Source organism: Phaethon aethereus, assembly GCF_964289735.1.
Source record: "Phaethon aethereus genome assembly, chromosome: Z".
NCBI classification, from domain to species: Eukaryota; Metazoa; Chordata; class Aves; order Phaethontiformes; family Phaethontidae; genus Phaethon; species Phaethon aethereus.
Window position 1 is genome coordinate 25,362,196 of NC_138577.1, and position 22,637 is coordinate 25,384,832.

General features: G+C 35.9%; 1 protein-coding gene across 1 annotated transcript in view; it reads right to left on the reverse strand.

Moving 5' to 3' along the window:
* The window catches only part of ADAMTS6 (ADAM metallopeptidase with thrombospondin type 1 motif 6), a gene marked incomplete at its 5' end in the record, with an annotated part of 153,627 nt that overhangs the window by 125,122 nt on the left and 5,868 nt on the right, over positions 1 to 22,637 (reverse strand). Inside the window, 4 exons of the mRNA XM_082013693.1 lie at positions 12,903 to 13,048; positions 13,541 to 13,624; positions 14,159 to 14,373; positions 19,492 to 19,660. Coding sequence (XP_081869819.1) covers positions 12,903 to 13,048; positions 13,541 to 13,624; positions 14,159 to 14,373; positions 19,492 to 19,660 — 614 coding nt within the window. The remainder of the gene's footprint in view (positions 1 to 12,902; positions 13,049 to 13,540; positions 13,625 to 14,158; positions 14,374 to 19,491; positions 19,661 to 22,637) is intronic.

The window sequence follows — 22,637 nt, forward strand, 5'->3', positions numbered from 1 at the left end:
ATTGTATTATGTTAATTGTTACACAATACAGTATGTCATTACTACTATGGTTGCTATCTACCATATCGATGGTATTACAGTAAGAATCACCCAGACTGATGAAGAATGAGCTTCACCGAAACTAAGCAACATGCAGCAGTGATGGAACCAGAACTGGCTTCAGCAGCTTGCGCCCAACAAATCCCTCAAGACTGACATCTTCGACCTGCAGATCATGGACATGGACCGTGCCAGATAACGATCCAACACCACATACCATCTCCCCTGCCCTGAGAGACTGCTATGATGGATGAAGCCCAGAGTCATGGACTGAATGAACTACACAGACATTTTAAAGTGATGGCCCATGGACTAAGAAAGTGATATCTGTGTGTATATATTAAAAGACAGGAAGAGTAATAATGAATAATTGGAATGTATTGAAAGTACAGGACCTGGGCATGACGTAAATGGTATGGAATAAGGGGTGGATACTGTCCTGGTTTCAGCCAGGATAGAGCTGGTTTTCTTCACAGAAGCCAGTGTGAGACTGTTTTGGATTTGGGATGAGAAACTGTTGATAATGTGCTGATGTTTTGGGTTGCTGCTGAGCAGTCAAGGACAGTCCAGCTTCTTGTGCTGGCCTGCCAGCGAGCAGGCTGGGGGTGCACGGGGAGCTGGGAGGGGACACAGCCGGGACAGCTGACCCAGACTGGCCAAAGAGATATTCCCTACCATCCGACGTCATGCCCAGTACATAAACTGGAGTTGGCCGGGGGGCGGAAATCGCTGCTCGGGGACAGGCTGTCGATCGCCGGGTGGTGAGCAATTGCTGTATTGGGCATCACTTGTTCTTGTACATTCCTTTGTCGGTATTATCATTGTTGTTTCCTTCTTTCTTTCTGTCCTATTAAACTGTGTTTATCTCAACCCACAAGGTTTTTTTTTCCTAATTCTCTCCCCCACCCTACTGTGGGAGGGGGAGTGAGCGAGCGGCTGCGTGGTGCTTAGTTGCCGGCTGGGGCTAAACCACGACAAGAAAATACCATCAACATTCTTATTTTTCTTCCTAGTTTTACAAAGTCATATTACTTGAACTAAAGTCACAATGTCAGCATGGCAGGAAAAAAAAAAACAAAAAAACAACAAGCAAAGTCAGAAGAAATACCTTTTAAAAATAACACTATTACGTTGTAAAATAAGTCCTAAGTAGTACAGTTTTAAAGAGTGACACTCCGGTGTTTCAGGCTGAGGAACCCGCAGGGTTTTGTTCGTTAGTTTGTTTGCTTTAAAGTGTGGAAAGAAAAAGGTTTGTGGTTTTGTTCCCCATGCACGCATGCAGACATACATGATGTTCTCGTGTTCCTTCCCCTCCTGCCCATACACTAAATCTAGTTTTCATCACCTGTAAGGAAGAATAAGAAAGTATTCTGCCCTCTACATGGCCTAAATCCTTCAATATGAAACACTGAATATGCAGGTTTGTTGGGTTTTTTTATGTGTATCTAATTGTGCAGAGCCAAATTAATACTTAAGGCATTTGGCACAAGCATGAGTTTGACTTATAGATCAAAACACAGGACTGCAGCCATAGTAAATACTCTTCCTGATAACTCACTAAACAGAACCACTTAAAGAGAAGTTAAATGTATAGAGGCCATCGGCAAAGGAAGATAAAATCACATATTATTCTCACAGCAAAAAAGTCTTCTGGATGAGGCTAAGAAAGATCAAAATTTTCCTTTATACCTATAGAAGCCCCACTGTATAATATGTCTGATATCTAACAGTTAAATGTTTTTAGATTATGTTTTGGATTTTTCTAATGGTCAGAACAATTGTAATTTCTCCATTACATATAAAGAACTTATTTAATTTATTTAAATAAAAGTGCTACATGTAACAAATAGTGACCTTGCTGCATACTTCACTGCACTGTATTACCACCAAAAAAAGCCACTCCACACTGCGGTATAAAGAGTATTAAAGGAAATCTTAATGTTCAGGCAGGCAAATACATACTGAAAACAAGTATGTCCCCTCTCTCTGAAAGACTGCAAGTGCACCAGTATATAATTTCTCCTTAAAACACTTGGTATAGTCAGTGCTTGCCTGAATAAAGTGTTTCAACTGAAAGCTTCTACAAACCAGCAAGAATAGAATAGAGCAGAATATTTCAGTTGGAAGGGACCTAGAATAATCATCTAGTTCAAAATAGAGAAGAATTAGAGAAGAAGTAAAAGTACAGCAGGACTTCTGGTCTAAATTAAAGAATACTTTCATCATGCATGATGAAAAGTAGATAAGAAGAGACAGATACAAAGGTGACAAAGAAGAGTTCTGTGGTTTTCAGCTAGTCATTGTAGGAGATTACTTGCTTTGTATACAGATGTAAGCACAGCATACTGGAGGAGTTATTCTGAACGTACAAACCAGGTACTTAAAACCCATCCAAAATAGTTTTTAATCATGGTTTTCAAGCTTGCTTCCACTAATCAAACAGAAACAATTCTGACATAAAATGACATTGAGGCAATTCACTATTGTAATGTGTGCTCAAAACTTAGTGACTGCTGGTACAATCTTGACAGTCAAATTATCAGCAACATCATACATGGCAGTCTCAGCTGACATCACTCAAGGCTCCCCTCACTGGGTCTATTATTTTCAGTTGTTATTTACCACATTGCTGGGACTTACCATCCTAACTATATATGATAAAACGTGTTAAAATAAAGGATGCACATCCCTTTCATTTTACAATTTGTTGCACTTACATAAAACTTCATGCTTATGCATAATATGCAAAACCTAAAAATAAAAAAGCTTCTTTAACATAAAAGTATTTTTTATACATTTTCCTATTTGTGATAAATAGTTGAAACTGACCTCAACCATTGTTCAGGTCTAGTTCAACAGCACTTATAATTGAAAGCCACTTCTCTCTTGCTGTATAATAGACACATAATGCAAGAGAGGAAAAGCATATGAAATATTCAGTACAAAGGATCTACACACAATACTGTGCCAAAGCATCAAATGTTAGTATAACTATCACTATCGACAAACTAACATTTTGACTCCCTAAACCATACCAAATTGCTTGAATGAGAGTATTGCCTGTTAAAGAAATAATCAGTCATTATGCAAATGAAGACAACTGCACATAATTTGAAAAAAATATTTAATTCTTGATTAAATTTTTTTAGCTTGAGGTACCACTACCACGCGTATCCACAGCAGTAGGCCCTGGCCATGCACACACAATAGCTTTTGGCTATCTCCATAGTGTTCATGGACTACTTCGATATAGTTTTGAAATACTATAAATAGTGGTATGTATATTAAAAGAGTTTAAACTAGGAGTGCCTAGAATTTTGCATAAGTGCATTTGCAGACAATTAATTACCAGTGATCTAAGAAAGATATTTGATTATGCAGCACTGAAAGATTTTTTTATTCACACTGTTGATAATGTTGTACTTGGTGGCCTGTATTAGTTTTGTCAGTAGAAATAGAGCTAGTAAAGGCCAAATAATCAGAATTACAAGAGTTTCAAGTCTACAAATAAGTAAAAGATAAGGCTAAAAAAGCAGAAATTATTTTGCTGACTATATTCCCATGTGCTACAGTTTCACCTGCTGATAATAGGTCCATGTGGCAACAAGAGAAGGGAACAGAAAACACAAAATGGTAGGAAGAATTGGAATAGAGCGCATGAAAGAGCAAATCTACACAAGGCTTGCTAGTCATTAAATGTGTGTATAATTTCATATTTTTTACAGTTGGCCAGACCACCGTTGCTTCACACATTGTTGCAAAATAAATGGTTTGACCAGAATTTCAGTTAGTTCTCAGTGTTATCTCAGTGTCTGTATTTCAGCAACCATATTTGCCAGTGTTTTCTTTGTATAATGACTGTGAAACATACATCTTTAGAAAAGTAAAAGTGTCAGTTAGGAAAATAACTGAGAAAGCAACACAGGTGGTAATTTCATTCTGAATATACCACATGTAAAAAAATGTGGTTTCTTCTTTTCTTCATCAAATTATTCATTAAAATGTTTCAATTTCAGTTGAAAACAAAAGTTTTATTTCATTTGAGTGTAAACCAGAATTTTATCTGTTGTTTAGCAGATCTGATTTCAGAATCAACTTTAGTACCATTTAACCAAGCACCCATAATCAAGTCAGCATGGCAATTACAAAGTATTCAAGCATGGAATTTTAACTTTGGATTTTTACTTCACCTCCATCATCCAGTTCTGTCAGAATTTTAATATCCTTTTAAACTACATTTTATCATACATTATGAAAGTGAAATTACACAGCTACAACTGCAGACATGAACTACAACATATTTCTTTACTCGGGATAATTCTGTAACATCCTCTGCCCCTGCCTATTCACACCTTCTCTTTGACTGGAGAATTTCCAGACATTTCCTTTCAAGTGTCACTTCTTTGCTGTAAATTCCTTAATAAAGCAAGCAAGCAAAAAAAATTAATCTGTAAGTAGTGCTAGTCACTTTGGAAAGTACTTTTAATTACACTGAATATGCTTAAAAATTAGTTAGGAAGTGATTTATCTCTATGCATAAAGGTTGTTTATAAAAGCAATGAATTTAACACAGAAATGGGTACATAGGTACAACTTCAGAGAAAATACCATCCCTAATTTAAAAAAGGTTAAGACATTCATGCACCTAACTTCATTAATCTACATTTTAAAGTTGCAAAATACTTCAAAAAGTTATTAAGCATGGAACAAAGAGTGTTCACTTTAGATTTTACATGACAATTTGCATAATTAAAATGAACAAGCTACGAACTCAAATTGAAATCTTATCCAGATTCTACTGAAATAGTGGGCATGCTGCCATTGACCTCAAAGCATAAGTAATCATACCCTGTGTTAGGACAGACTGGTGTAAACTAGCAGAAACTGAAGAATATTGAATACTAAAATTAAATGGATACAATGTTGCCACTTAAAGAATTAATTTACAACCTGCGTCCTAATTAAAAGCATATGTTTTTAATGTATTCTTATACATAAGTAATCTAATAAAACATAGCTATAAAATTGAGCTAAATAGTCCAGATTGATGTTTAAAATGTGAATAAAACATGAAAATGTAGTATATATTCATGTGTGGTGAGAGATAGAATTTATGCAACAGATCACAGACAAAATCCAAAATTGGTGAAAATCCAGGGTAGAAATTGGCCTAATATACTTCTCTGGATTATTAAGAATGAGGAGCACAGCTACTCACTTGCATATGTATTATTCTGCCAGTCATTGTAAGTTGTGAAAATAGTAACAGCCCTGATATTGTACTTAAGCAAAAGAGGGGGAGGGGAAGGGAAAAAAGAGAAGAATGCTAGGATTCTACTCAGACTACTAAGAAAAATTAAAAATGAGAGATTTTTACACAAGTCTATGTTCTTTATAAAAAAGAACGCAAAATACAACATTTCAAACTGCTAGAAAGCCCTTCCTCAGATATCTGGCCAAGCAGTAACTGAGTGTTCTAACAGATATCCCAAACTATTACCACCAAACATTTCCTGGAAAAACTATCAATTGAATAGTTTTATGACCCTTTGTGCAACTCAGAAGGTAAATGCCTGGAGAAAAAAAAAAGGGAAAAAAATAGAGCATACAAAAGTATATTTCATTGATTTATTTCTTCTGTAGTAAGTCTAGTATGTAAAAGGAAAGTTGCATTTGTAAACTACTGTAGGCATTAACATACCATTACTATCAACAGCAAATGTAGTTTGATATTTTATGGATTTATCCCAATGCATTTTTAATTAATGAAGATTTCACTGCATCATTTAGAGAAAGACTTTAACTGGGGGCAGTAAGAAGTTGCACTGCCCACGCTGTGTGCTAGTAGATATTCTCAAGTTTTCCAGTTCAGGAAGTCATTAGGTGTGTAACCAGTTCCACTCAGTGAGCACATCTTAAGAGATGTTTGTGGGATTACACTAAAAATTCTTGTCTTCAATTTAGATAGAGAATGTTATTCGCCTTTTTACTCAGTATCAAGTATTCCAACCAATCTACCAATAAAAATTAAAAAAAGAAAACAGCTTTCAGACTTGAAGTCTCCAGTCAGACCATGAAAGTCTGAGCTTTACTCCATGACATTGGTCACTCTTCTGGATTTGGTATTAAATAAAACACTTTTTGAACATATTTTGTCCATCTGGAATGGATTAGGCAAACTCCAGGTATACCTTATACCTTTTCCACCCTCACAGACTCAAATTTTACAAACTAAATCAGAATATACATCTTCTAACTAACCAACTGTAAACTAAGAGTCAACTAATGGCATCAGAAATTAAAAATAACAGCCTTTTTATTGATGAGAAAACATTCTACTCACACAGTGTGCTTGTTAATTAGCTGCAAATCACCTGCTGGTTGACATTTGCCATGCAATAAGCAGTTTTTCAGATTCACATTCTAGCTACTTTATTATTCCGTGCGAGCTCCCTCAAATCCCACAGAGTCTATTTGATTCCTTTCAGCTACAAAATCTAGGAATAAATTTTAAAGGTACAATTTACACTAACCTCCTCCCCACAAAATCCCCCAAAATTGACAGCCAAGAGCAGAAACCTGAACAACATTTCAGGCCTTAGTCTGTTAACGTGGGGTGGGGGAACAAAAAAAACCCACCCAACAAGTAAGTGTAACTGTCACATTAAGGGGAATTATATAATATGCCAACTGATTTTATCAACTCCCAACTATTTCACATTTTTCTCTATTGCCTGTGTGATTGAATTTGATTGTCTACCGATTGTCTACCTTTCTTACCTCTTTCTTCCTACCATCCTTTCACAGCCTACAGCCTCTCTCAGCTCACAAAAAGACATACAGAAAACCAATGAGGGAGAATTCTCCATTTAAATCTTTGTGTATGTTTTTCTCCCCACTGAACATGCAAAGCTTGCAATCTTGGAACATGGATCTAAACGCACAGAGACCCTGTATTGGCCCACAGTCATTATAAGCTGCATCTGTTAGACACAACTTCTTTCTTGTCGACCTTAGGGCAGTCATTCCAAATGATGCCTTAGGACAGTGAAGACTGGCAAAAAGCTTTTGACACAAGAGTAAGAATGTAAGAACTGTGGTACCAGCGCCCTATCTAGCAACATACTGATTCTGTCAGTGGTCAGTAGCAGGTCTCTAAAAGGATTGTAAGGAAAATGTCTTGTATAGAAACCCTAGTACTAATATTCCTATTATGCAAAGCACTGTGCAAAAAACATCAAATACCTTACTCTCGTCAATCTGCTGCAGCAGAATCCTAGTACTTTTCATGCTTGTTTGTTTTTTTTTCCATATACATAATTTTGAATATGCAGATAGATTTTTCACTTAGACACCTTTAATTCACTGAAAACAGAGAGGCATGGTGAATTTAGTGTTATTATTTAGAAAGCGGGCTCCTCACATTTTAAATATCTGCAGAGACAGACAATAAGAGCAACATATGCATCTCAGCTTTTCAACATCTCTCTCTGAGGAGTAATCTTATACACATGGTCCCCAGGAGACTAAGTCAATGGACAATCTTAAGATTTTTGCACAAAGATAAACTAAGGAAAAACAGCCTCCTCTCAGTGGTTTAAATTTACTGCAAGGAACCCCAGTAGAGCAAGGAGTGAAAATGAGGGTGAAAACTACTTAATGGACCAAGAGCCAAGGAAGTAAGAAGTAAACAGGTACAACTGACATCAGAATTACTTCGGGAACTCTGAGCCCTTCTTCCTAATGGAGGAAGAAACCGCAGGATGAGGATCAGAGACAGGACTTCATGGGAACAGAAATGCTTCAGGTATTCACATTTATTGGACAAGGCTAGGAAATTGTCCTGACAGAGCAACATGAGAGTGCCTTGTATAGAAAAGAAATCTTTGCAACAAGTTAAGAAGCCCAGTAAAAAAACGGAAAAGTGCCTCTAGAAAAGAAGCATAACAATCTTGGACCTGCAGGAGGAAAGGAATGTGCAGAGTCCTGGCTGGCCCTACCTCACTACCAAATGCCTTAACTAGTACAGAACCTGATGGGGAAATGTTACGTGTTATTACAGAATAAAAGTATATTACTAACATATAAGCAACTGACATGCAAAAGGGCAACTGTGTCCATAAAATACATTTTCCTTTAGGACTGTTATCAGGACAATGCAACTACCAAACCATCCCCGGCTACCTAAAACCTCTTAATGTTATAAAAAAATGAAAGGCATGATTGTGGTCAGCTCGACACAGGTATGTAAAATGAAACAAGAAACTTTTTGCCCCTCTAGAGTATCTCCAGCAACGCCAGAAACATTGCAGTTCTTAGATTATGAACCACAAGATTTGCAGGAGTTTAGGATTGCTGCCCTATACGTATACCTTCTGCCCCGTAAGAAAAACTGGCAGCACTGGCCTGCACAGGGGATGCATACCTCACAGACAAATGAAAGAGAGTACGCCTTGCTCATGTGGGCACATGAATTAGGGAACAACTAACTGAAGCATTGTGAAGTTAACCTTGTATATACACAATAAAAATAAACCAGTTCTGTAAAATTTCTCTCCTTGAAAGATTTGCAAAATCCACCAATTGTGTAATAATGCTAATGCCTCCCATATGGGCTTCCGCAGTGTTGCTAGAGACATGTTGAATACTAATACTGGGGTTAATGCTAACAGCAGCCATACCACACTGCTTAGCAATACACTTACTGAATTACAAGTACAGTGGTACCTGGCAAGAGTACAAGAGTCTGTATTGAGAGCGCTCATTCACTGTCTCACAAAAATTAACATATACAAGCCCATTTAAAACCCAGAGAAATAAAAAAATTATACCATCTGTGGTTCTGAACATTTTTACTGACATCAGTCTAACCTACAAATCGAGGTGTATTTGGCTTAACCAATAAAAGTATCTTATAGCCCTGATTCTTTATTCAAGCAGATAAAGATTCCTCCAACAGAGTATATCTCTTCACAGTGGGGCTGTGGAATAAATTATTGCTAAAGCAGTAAACCACTCATAAAATTAACTCAAGGGGACTCCAAACCAGGTAAAAGATTTTTTTTTATTTCAAGATATTATAAGTCACTGACTTCAGGAGCTGTATCTACGTAAGTGCATCTGTAAGAGCGCACTGGGGTGGGGTGGGGAGAAGATACAGGTTTACAGTCTCAAAACTAAAACTTTACTTGAAGTTTTTTGCAGACAATCCCTTATGTTCCTATAAAAGCACTACAGCTGCATCAAAAAGATCTTAATGCTTTTGTCAAGCGTAGTGGATTTGGTTTTCTTCACAAAGAGTAAGACAAAATCTTGGTATGTGATGTTACCAACAGGAGATGACGTTTCACACAATGACTTTTGAGAAGTACTATCTCTTCAAGTGAGTAACGTTTCAAATGTTTTTCTGTTTAAAACATTTGTATCTCAAAGACCAAGTTCTGCCCCTTTAGAGAGAGACACACACGGGCATCTCAACCTCCCCCTAGAACTTCCCTCTCTAAGAGAGGCTGTTTGGTACACGTTTTACTTGATCTACTGACACACCAGGAAGCAAATTAATAACTCAATATCTTCCCTCCCTGCAGGAAAAGACTCCATTGCTGCAAAGTTTAGAAAGTCAGTCGCACATATCATTTGGAAAAACAACTATTTAGCACCTGGAGAAACCAAACTAACCATCTTGAGCTATATACTGTAGTACTAGAGAACTCATAGGGTGTAAAAGAAAAAAAAAAAAAGGTGTGTGTTAAACTTGTCATCTTCTCCTCCACCCCTGCTACAGAGTGTAACCTGGAATGCAACCCTCCAGCCCTTACCATTCTGTGCAGGCACACAGGACAAGGAATAGTTTTGTTCATACTGTATATTTGCAATTTTTTGCTTGCAATTTAAACAAGGTATTGCTGAGGAATTCCACAGTTCCTACTTTATGATCTGTAAGATCAAGGGAAGGAAGCAATTGATTGAAATGGAAGGGAAGCTGGGCTACATGTTCTTCAAAAATAAGTAACAATATCATAGTGTACACTGTGACCTCTAAAGTTTTGTGTTTTTAAGGTAAACTATGGATAGTCTATTCCTTAGAGAATTTCTGAAGAAACAAAAAGAAGCAGAAGGCTACCAATGAAAGTTAAAAAAAAATTAGCAAACAGACAAGAATTAACTTCAAAAAGGCAATCGATACTTCTGCACTGGGGGTGGGAGGCACAAAGGAGAATATATAGAGACTCTCAAAACTTACGCTGAGCTTTAAAATGACAGACCTGAGAACCCAGCATTGTGTTAAAAAGTGAGATTATCACTATGCAGGAATACAGCAACCAAATGCAAAGACTACTTTTTGTCTACCAAAAAAACTTGAGATAGAAGGATCATAAAAGTTCTTCTCCTACTTTTATTATCTGTAATACGAAAGTATTTTAAGGATTCACTACGCTTATCTAAGGTCAAAGTCACTTCATGGAAAAAAGAAGACATTGTCTTAACAGCATTACACTATTAATCAAGTTCCTAATTAAAACCTCTCTGCTTAGTATTTTACTTTCACCTGCCTCCAAGAACCCCATTTGGACAATTATAGGATAAAATATTGAAGTTTGAGACTTAAATATAGCCTCCAACAGAAAAAATCTAGGTGCAAATTCAAAGAGCGAGAGCTATACAAAACACCAGGTCTCATTCTTTCAGAACATTAATTCCATCACCGACTTATCTTGAAGTAACATTAAGTGCTTAACTCAAAAACTCAGAAAGTATGAACAAAAGTTCCGTAAATGAATAAAAGAAGGCAAAAGCACAGTAACACTCACAAAAGTATTATCAGTTTCCGGGTAATTGCTATCCTTGTTATACAAAGTCACCCAATATCCCAAGACTCTATAATAAGCCGTCTTTGTAAGGCCTATTACCTACCCTGGGGTTCCCATTATAAGAAGGTATCTAATTCTTACCAATTTCAGGGATGCTCAGAAGCTCCCCAGTGAAACCGAAGGAAGATGCTTCTGTTGACAATAGTATCAGGAAACGTTCCTGAAGCTATTTTTATAACTCTTATGTCCTGTCTGAAGGTAGCATACACAAGTCCTAAAGAAATTTCGCAGCATACTTCTATAATTACTAAGCCCCCATAATGAATAAAATAAGTCCTTAATAGTTACTACTTCTTGATGAAAAAACTTTCTTTTCAATGGGTATTATTCACGTTCTCTAAAAACTTGCTCCTTTTTCAGTTAAAGGCCTGCAAGTTAGCACTGACTTAAGTCTTCATCTGGAACACAGAACTGTTCATAACTATGCTGGGAACATCATATCAGAGTGGGGAAGCCAGTACAGAATATACAGTAATAAAACATATTAAAGCACAACAGTGAAAGAAACAACTGTGCTTTGCAGTGCCAGAATAACACTAACAAAACATCAAGTTATTTAGCCATAACAGTAAAAAATATAGTGTTGCCAATGCAGCTTATACATACATATTGGGGGGCTTCAACTGACACAACAATACCACCTATGCATTACACTTTTTCACCCACTGCCTAAAACATACTCGTAAAAGCTTGATGTGTAGCATAGCTGTAAATATGTATTTAATTTCACATGTGAGCAGCCGTAGTGAAGGAATTACTTGTATGCAAAAAACTGAGCATAAACGAAAGCCTTTGTGAAAAATCAAGATCTTAGAACATAACCGTATTTTAATTTCATTACATTTGTTTTTATTATTGACTTTAATATTATTTTTTTTTAAACTTCTTGGAGTATAACACCTCTCTAAATCACTCTGGCACTTAATCACTCTGTTACTATATAGTATTAATGATCACATGTAACAATTATATTTGAAATATGAATGCAAAAATGCCTGCAAGTGATTCATTAGCTTTTCTTTCCTCTCAAAAAAACCAAACCAAAACCAACAAAAACCACCCATACCCCAAAAAAACAGCCACTTTTACATCTATGCAAAATTCCGGAAAAGATCCATTATTTTAATCACTATTTAAAAGTGTTCTACAGTGAACGCTATGATTCCACAAATAGGTCACATACAAGGCAGTACAGAATTTGTCCTGAAAAGCAGAAACTATAATAAAAAGATCCTAATCCAAACTATTGCTGCTGCACCTGCCTCTATTTTTTGAGTAAATAATGTCCTTAAACAATGGGGAAAATGTTTTCCGCATAAGTACAGTTGCCTACCCATAACTGCAAAGAACAAACAAGAATACGTTTATCAGGACTGCAGGATTACAGTGCAAGCTTTGTCGAATTTACCACAGTAACTGTGGAATAGCAAACAAATGGGCATATATGCAGGCTTTGAAACTTGCTATTAAAACTGTCAGTTCTCATCTTAACTGAGCATAATAAATCAAACCAGCTACAAAGCAGATTCTCACATTGCCTGAATCTGAAAGAACCTGTTTTTCAGAAGAAATGCTATTACAGTAGTTGAGGTTCCAGCTTGAAATTCTTATTAAAAACATTATTTATGGTTAACAAAACATTTTCCATACTGTTTTGTTTTCCACAATCTTATTAATTCTTTCCAATTCTAAAAGTATAAAATGTTCAGTAAGATCCATCTGTTCTAGTGGAATACTTTGCATTGGCAATTATGAACTGAAAATAACAGCAGAAGCAAGTAATTTGCTTACTTTTCCAAAAATCTTAATCTATATTTTAATAGTCTGATATATTTAAGACAAGCCACCTATTAATCTTGCTCTTCTTGAGATTACCTACCAATTACATTACTTCACAGCTAGCCTCTCTCTCTATATATATGTAAGGTAAGAACAAGAAAGCTACAGAAATAAAATAAATTACAATAAACACAATACTTATAATGACCATACCTAGTAATAAGAACCGCATTATCATGGTGGGCAATCCCATTTTCTGGAATGGTGTTTCCATCACTTTGGTGGGAGAGAATGGATTTCTGCCACTTACAGAAGCTATCGAGGGACTTGTCTGCATGGTGGTTTATCTCCAAGTTTGGCTGCAATACAACATGCATACCAGAAATGTTCCAAACAAATTACTAAGGTCAGTTGTCAAGCCTTTTGAAAACTAAAATGGGACTATAATTAGAAGCAGTGGTTTCTAGGAATAAACTCTTCTTGCCAAATTTTATCTCTAAAATCTGACCCCAAGTTCAGCTGTGTATTACTGAACAGGCATTCTTTCTGCTCAAACTTTAATAATTATCATGTCAATACAAAAAAAACCCAGAGTGTCAAAATACAGATCTAAAAATAAAACTGACGTCTCCAAAGGTGTATTAATATTCACCTGAAGAACAGGTATTTTTGAGATGATACATGAGGAATATTCCTTTGAACTATTTCATCTTTATTACAGTAATGGAAAATTACAATATAGGTTTTGTACTCAGATGCAGCCATTTCAACCAATAATTAAATGTAATCTATATTATACAATAACATAACTTGTATTTCAAAAATGAAAAGCTTAGCGCAACGGTTCTTACCTGATCTTCAGTGAGGACAATTAAACGTGTCACTATAATATTCACAACGTTTCCTAGACTGGAATCACGATAAAGTTTGGCAACCTGACCTCCAGAAAATAAGAAAAGGCACAAAGTCAGACAAGAAACACTACTTGTTTCCTAAATGGTTAAAAATTAACCTATATTCTTGTTCAATGTAATTTCATAATGTTAATTATCATTATCACCTGAATAAGAGTTATTTTGGGGCAAAAAAAAAATGATCACGCAGTAAAACAAACCTCCTGGGTCACATTTTTCAATCAAAACTGTTTATACCTTGCTTCATAATTCATTCAGCACAAGGAGCATTTAGACTCTTGACTTAAACAGAATAGAACTGTATAATCTAAAGGTAATCACATTAATTTTAAATTAAAGACAAACTATTTAAAAGTTATCACAGCGTATTTCTTGACAGAAACAGTGCTGCAATTTTTCCCACGATTCTAACATTTGCCGCATTTCAACTATCAATTCCTGCAAGCCAATACATATTTTAAAGCATTATTCGTGTCAAGAAATGAATACTTTACAGTTGTCTAATCATTTCAGTACATGCATATTGATATGAACACAGAGAGGGATGAAACTTACAATATTCATTACACTCAAAATGTAGTGTTCAATGTCTTTGCGACCATGGTATCCCACCATCATTTTGTCTGCTACTACCAGCGTTTCCACAAACCGTTCAAGGCTTACTGATCTCTTCTGTCGACTATGACTACTTAACGTATCATTGACTGGAAGTGAAGTTGGAAAAGCAGATCCATCACTCATCCACCAAGGTTTACCACTTCTTGTGAGGTCTTCTAGGAACCAAAATAATTAAACACTTCAGAGGGGTCACTAGTAAAACTCATTCAAATGCAGCTGTTTTATCTTGAGATTACCATCTTCAAGCTTTGAAAAGGAAGTCTTTCTTGAGGTAAAGAAAACTTAAATTTATTACTTTTTTTAATTTTAAAATACCTTATATAATGGAAAACTAACTTTGAGTTCTAAAATTCTCAACTCTCGTTAATTTGACTTTGGATAATAAGTCATCGATCTTCTCTTAACAGATCTGATTCTGCACATCTATGTTAATACTGAAGATTAGTTATAATTAACCACAAGCACACTTCAGAATTTTAAAAATAAGAACAAGACAGATATAACATTTGGACAAAACATACTGGAAATGAAAAATTCAAAATTAAGGTAAAAGCTATCAAAATAACCTAAGGAATTAAACACACTGATAAAGCACCAAAAAAGCTTTTTCCCTCTTGCAGAACTCCGTAAGTATTAGGCAATTATGCTTACATACCTGATAGTTTTCAAATTATTTTTCTCTTCAGAAAGCTCTCAGATTATATTTTATCTACCTCGTGAAGTAACTACAATGGGAAGTGTAAAATGGCCTGACATAGAATAATTGCTATAGTTATTTTTAACCCTAATTTGATGTTTGTTCAGTATATTGACGTTTGTACTTGTTTCAAGTAAACATATAGAAAAAATACTTCTTGCACGCAAGAGATTGATTACTAAAAATCCAAACAGCTGCATTTATCAGCAAAACAAATACTACAAACTCACTCTGAATTTCTGTCCTCAGAACAAAATTGAACCTGCCCTTCCCTGCAAAACTGGCATTTTTGTGTGTATTAAATATTCCTTTTCCATGAAGGGCCACACAAATCCCAATCTTAAGGTATTCTTGCTAGTTATGAACATAAGAATGTTAAGTTAGATACATTTGTAATTGCCTGAACAGAGCAGCTCAAGTGAGCAATTTCTGAGATACATCCTTACCTCTAGTAAAACGGGTTCAGCTAAGGATGAGTTGAGATAGGACCGGTATCTTCCGTGAAAAAGCAATGCTTTATGCAATTCACCTAAGCACACTATTTTCAGAGAGCAGTAACTACATCACGAAGAATGTACGTTCAGGTCAAAACCAGGAATACAATGCTTCATCATTCCCACTGTTGCAGAGTTTCATAATTTCTGAGGTCACAGCATTGGCTTTGAAAGGTGCATATTTTAGAAAAATCAAAAAAGTAAAGTAAACCTCATAGCTGAAAAAATGCCGGTAACAAAATTGTCCTCATTCTGCAATGGGTATAATCCATTCTAAAAGAGTGTATCAAGTATTAGACCCTGTTGAGGATTCTATAATGAATACTAACTTTCTTCCCATTTTTCACCTCTATTGTAGGAAATTCAAAGCTGCTTTAATTGTTCAAATATTTTCATTGCACGTAAGCAGTGATTTAAAAATGTCTGGAATTTTCTCTGACAACTTCTGTAACTACAATCTTTTAAAATCCACTCTTCCATTTTCAAATAACAAATGCTGATGTTTGAGGGTTTCTGATGCTCTTAGAGTGCTAGAAATACTTTAAAAATGCAATACTGTTTCCACATTCATTCATAGTTTTTCACTCAAAGATGCAAATCTATTCTAAACATTTGAAAACTGATGAGCTCATGCAGAAAACTTTCAGAGAAAAAAAGAAAATATTATTTGGACTCATCTTGATAGCGTCTTTCAAACAAAGGTCTCAGAAGACTTCACAAAACCAAACATTTCTGCTTTTCTTATCAGATGAGAAGCTTAGGCTTCAGCTGGTCTCAACATAATGGGAAAGCTTGGAAACAATCCTGAGCAGTTAGGCTCACACTCCAGGATCTGTCAATGCTTATGCTGTTTTACTTTAAAAACGTTAATGCTGACTGAATTTTCTTTAAAAAGCTAAAACATGTCAATAAAACTTTGCAATACATTTAACAAAAATAGGTCTGTGACAAATTATGTCATTTTTCAACCATATTCCTAGATTAAAAAAGAAAAAATTAAACTTCACTAACCTCAAACATAGCTATCTGGAAATAAAAAAAAGCAAGAATGGAAAGAAAGAAAAAAACACACAGAGGAAAATACTGTAATTAATCCCAAAATAATGATCACAAAAGCAGGCAATTAGGTTTTAAATTGCAACTGAAAAGAAATGCAAACATGTGTAGACATGGAGTTCACAATTATGGTACCCAAGTTTTCATAAGTCAGTTCTCTGAAGATGTTAGGTGAACGTGGAAAAAGAGGAAAGAACATAAACAGAAAAGGATCTCAAAACACAACAGAAAATTACTTATGTTTGATGCAACTACAAGAATATTGTAAAGTGAAGCATTATGTGCTTATTTTTTCTTACTATTTTAACATCATCATTTAATGTATACACAAATATTTTTTCATTTTACACCGCACCGATTGTCTGGCATGAGTAAACCCACTACATAAGGTAGAATATAGTAGAGCCATCCCTAAATAATCTGCCACTCTGCAGCTTTCATATGCCAATTTTTATTGCTTCTCAATCCTATCCAAAAACGGCATTCTGCAAGATAACCCAGTGGCCTCACATCCCATTGAAGCAATTGGGATTTGACAGTGGTCAACTTCTTACCAAGGCCTTAATGATTTCAGCTATATTTGATAAAACATAAGTTAACCTGGTGACATATATGAAATAGTAGTTTAACATTTTTTACCTTTTAAACATTCTTATGTTTAACTGCTTAAAATCTAATTTAGGTTATGAAAATCTATCCCATGTTCTTATCTGAATCTCCCTGCCTCTTCTTTTGTATTAGCCACCATAATTTTCTACTATCTACTATGAAGTTGTCCATCACTTGCTCATCCCAACCAATTATTATCATCCTTTCACCAAATTCCCTACCCCACTTTCTACCATTTATTGCAATTTTTCTCAAAAAGGTCAGAAATAACACTTCCCTTGTCTCTATCAACACTTCAAAATCCTAACCCCTTCCCTGATACAGAACATATACACGATAAATTTAGGTCTAGATTGCAGTAGGAGAAACTTGCCAGGCCGTGAATAGTGGTAGAGCTACACAAGCAGATTCCTCCCAGCATATTATACTGGCAATATTCTTCTGCATGTAAAGCTAAAATCAGTCTCCAGACAAAATAAATCATATACTGCCAAAAAGCAACTACAGGTTTGTTACGACTGCACTTTGAAACACAAAATTGGACTGCTCAAAACTTCCAAAATCAGTCAAATGCTCCAAAGATTACTGTAAACCTGGCTTTAGTCCTGGGGTCTGAAAGCTGGGAAACTGAAAAGTAGTATTTTATTTTACTTTTTAGATATTCTGGAGATGCTTTGGATGCTATGCCACTTTGTGATAAAGCTGCAACAGTGCTCAGAAAATGGGTTTAAAAGGTTTTGGTACCCATGAGACGAACATTAAAGTTGCACGTCATCTGGAAAAATAAGACCTTGCAGTTTTGGAGGAGGGCAAATTTTTTCTGAAATTTTCCTGGCGTGGAAGTACTCAGAACAACAGGAAAAGCAGGAACTGAGATGAATAAGCATGATAGTAGTCCTGAGGCTTGTAAAAAGCAGTGCTTTAGAATTTCAATAATTAAGGACTTCAGGATGTGACAGATATGAAAGCTCAGGAAATGCACAGGAGCTTCCAAGAACAAAGGCAGCATCAAATATGCAAAGGAATAAATGCTAAAGATTACTGCATGTTTCACAAAAAATGCACACAAGATGCATAGCTCTGATCAACCTATGACCGGTACGACAGATACTGCCAGAACAACTGAATGCAACCTGACCAAACTAGCTGCCATTGCTTCCTCCTCACTTGGAGGATAATAACGTCCTCAGCATTAATCTAGAGGATAACATCTGACACGAGGCCAGTACCCTTTCTTTTTCTGGGGATATAATGATGGTAAAAATTGCATCATCCTACATTTCATAATCCTTCCACTTATTTCAAGAGGCTTAAGTGACAGCTTTCCCTACAAAATGTACATACATTAGTACTCTTACTCTACAATCAGTTAGCATGCAGTAACAGTTAACTGAAACACTCAGGAAAAACTGTCTCCCAAGCAGGGGTCTTTGTAGACAATCTGTAACTCTTAAGTTTAATCAGCTGGTGCCAGTAAAAGTTACAACTTCCAAAAGAAGTTGAAATAAGTTACAGCAATGAACAGTGAACAGATATTATTTTATTTTAAGATGAGTATTTGTCAGCCTGCCCTGTGCACTGAATTTCATGGCATACAATCATCTAGGACTGAACTTTTAAGAAGAAGCTACTTCTGAAATATAAACAAATGACAAGGTTAGAACATTTTTCTATTATGTAAAAAAACCCACATTATTTTAGTGCTCTCAAATAACTTGTCAGATTTACTTCATGCTGTCTCCGTGAAGTCAGGTTTCAGCTTCAGTTTAAGCAAGTGAAAATAATGTCAAAGAGTACTTGAAAATTGTATTTGTGGAAGTTAAAACTGCTTTACACAGAAAACATGTCTCAATCAAAACTATATAATCCTTCCCATAAGGCACCTGTAAATCACATACTCGAATATTATGGAATGATGTTAACCCACTGAACTAAAAGTCAATATTAAAACACCAGAAACCTTCAAAAACGAGAAAGATGTGGGCTCCAGATCCAAATGTATTACTACTCATAACACTAACACATTTATTGTTTGTCAAGTTTCCTCAGATGAGATGGAACACTTACTAAACATTGAGCTGTAATACTTAGTCACTCAATCATGCTTTCCAGTTGGCGAACAAAGTACACTTACAGAACATTTTGCAGAAGCCTGTGCTCATTACTACCTCTGTACACCACATAGGCATAAAACAAGACTTACTCCCAGTTTCTGAGTTTTAGGAAGACATTATACTCTCGATCTGAATCTGAAAAAAAGCAAAACTACTTTTCAACATGGCACATTGCATCCCCCAAAAGGAGGATTCCCATTGCTACATTCTCCACTGCGTCTTATATGTGAACCAAGCAAGATTTTAAAGCACATCTTAAGTTATAATTTTTTAAACGGAGTGACAATCATACTCATTTACCTGAGACTCCACAGTGACTGTGATCATAAAGATGTTGCTGGTGCATGGTAGATTTTTTGTATATAACATGAGGATGACCATTCTCATAACTAAAGTTACTAGGATCTTCCGTTATATTCCTCAAAGGCTCAATAAAATACTCTTCGTCTTCTGTAGCAATGATTCCATGCTTAAAGAAGAAAATAAGAAAATAAAAACTTGCAAAAGACAATAAAAAGTTCCTATTAAAAAGCTAACTTTAAAAAACATTTGACTATCATCTACCTCTGAAGAAATTCACAATTATAAGCCAATACAGAAAACAATGTGTGAGCCAGCTCTCCTCTGCTGATTTTAGTGAGAGCAGGAGTAAGCACCTACATGCAACACAATGAGAAAAGAATAAAAATAGCATTGTCCTGTTTCTGGGGTTCTTTCCCATCATTTTTAGTGGAGGTAGTAAGAAAGCAATAGATATTCTTGGTACACGACAAATATCTCTTCACAGAGATGTTCAAAACCTACATGATTCGTATCCATTAAAAGTGACACCACGACAAAATGGCCTTGCTCAAATGGTGAGACCAATATCCCCCTATGATGCCATACCGGGAGATGCTTAAAGCCACATACTGCATCAAAGAACGGCATGAAGTATTAAGTTTAGAACACATATTCAGGGAGACCATTCAGCACTCTACATCCAGATGCCTAATTCCAAACTGAGCCAGTTATTAAGATCAAATTATTAACTTTAGCTACACTATCTAGAAAGCATTTATTCCTTAAAAGGTCTTGCCACAAATCTGGCAAATCTGAGTTGTTGCGGACTGTGCACTCGACTTCACTCTCCACAACAAATGAACATTTTTTTCCCCTCATGCTGCAGTGCGGAATAGTAGATATTCTATTCTCATAACTTTCACATTTGTGAACTCAGCTTCTTCCAAACAGGAAGTGGTTTATGGAAGAAAGGGGAGATTTCAGGCCAACTATGCAATTTCCTGAACCTTCAGCAATTAAAACTGAACTTTAACAGAAAATCCAGTTTGAGGATCCTTTCAGATATAGAAATAAGCCCTGACAGACTCCTACACCTACATTTGCTAAATAGAAAGTTCTAGTACCTGTACCTAGAAAATTATGAATGTATGAACTTTCTACACCAGGAGAAAGAACTACTCATCAAGTAGAAGACCAGAAGCAGGAACTTCTGCACTCATACCTTGATTTGATGAATCACAAATTTCTACCACACCTTTGATCCGTAAAGCAAGTACTACACATAACACCTTTTTTTAAAGGAGGTTTTTTTCTTCCTCTGGTGAGGCCTCTATGATCAGCCATAAGACCACTTGCTCCATATCTGTTCTAAATATCCTAAAGCTGTTTCTAAGATCAGGGTTTGCCATTGTACTCTTGGTCAAAGCTGTCATCCTGCTGCTGTCTTGTAGATCAAATGCCTGCCATTCTTCACTCCTGGAATAACCGGATTTCAGTAACAACATAAAACTTAACAACATAAAACTTACAAAATAAAAAATCCTGCGTAACACATCAGAAAGAACAATGTTTTCCAATTATAACCCTATTATAAATTTTGAAAATATATGAATGAACACACTGGAGCTTTCAATTACACATTCCTTACATAGTGAATCTAACAGTAAGTGTTCCGCTTCAGCGGTATTCTTCATTATGAACTCAATTATTTACACAAGAAGGCAACATCAGGGTCTGTATTCACCTGGAAGATGCTGATATCAAATTCCTCTCACAATGCCTTCTTGTTACTTGGACTCTAAGATTTTACAACAAAATAAATCATTTACTTGTACACTGCTGCCTAAATAGTATTGAAAATATAAACCAAATTGTAACTGGGTTTGCCAGATGTGCAGAAAGAACCTTGATAGTCTGGACTGCATCCAGTCTGGATGTCAGACATCTGGGTTCAAGCAAATCCTGAGCCATAATAAGCTCTGGTATTATGTTCCCACAGGAAGAGTCCTGCAGAGTGGTTCTAGCCAACACCATCAGGCTGTCCGCTTCACGCCAAGCCTAAGGACACAAAGGTACCACCCAACCTGTGGCTCTGTCTCTGCAACAGAGTGGGTCTTAACCTACATCTGATTACTCCAGAGCACACATCCTTCATGTCTGTACTCAACCCCAGCCAAGTTAACAACTCTAAGCAGGAATAAAACATTTATATCAGATACTGAAACTGATAGTTTTAAGCAGTGAGATTACCTCAACGGGAGTGAGTCAATTCAGATGTCATAAACAACACTTAACTGTGGCATTAATTCTCTATACAAATTGAGTATTTGTAGGAGCAAATACACAAAAACTATTACAAATGTCTGCAAACCATGATCACAGTTCCTTCAGGTACCAGCAGTGAAAAAGGTTACCAGAGTATCACTAACTTTTCCTACACCTAGTTGACATCTGATCTCATCTGCCCAAACATGATGGTGGTTTAAGAAAAGACATTTGAGTAACATTTAGTTGAGGGACTGCAAATAAATTTTAACTTACACCTACCACCAGGTAGTCAGAACATGTATGCGGTCAGTAGCTGCAGCCAGCCACATGATTTGATAAACACTGGAAACGCACTTGCCCTACATATGCCCTTCACATAAGCCTGACACACACATACCATTTTAAACCTAACATATTAATTTTGCTTGCAAACAAAACTCTTCTTCCAATATTAAACTGATGCAAGTGGTCTTGTTGAATCACAGTGACTGATATTTAAGCAGCACTCTAAATTCTGTACAGAAAAAGTACCTATGTCAGTGACAATCAGCATTTATTCTGAGTTTAGAAAATTCATGTGGCTAGAGATATTTCCATTGTATATGCATTCAGCATATACTAAACCCTGTTTTAGGCTTATAATCTACTATTTGGGCAAAACACAATTTCAGTTGAAAAAGGAGACTGAAATAATGCCCTTGTAAAGCATTAAAAGGAATTAATTTTAATTTTTTTTTTTTTTAGTTTTGCTATTGTATTTGAACAGTTTGTAAATTAAACTTCTGCTCCAAACCATAAGAAATACCCTTACAACATAAGAATGACCAGCAAAAGGTTTTGACAAAATACTATGAATTTAAGAAACAAGCTGAATGCCCCAAGTAGGTTACTACAAG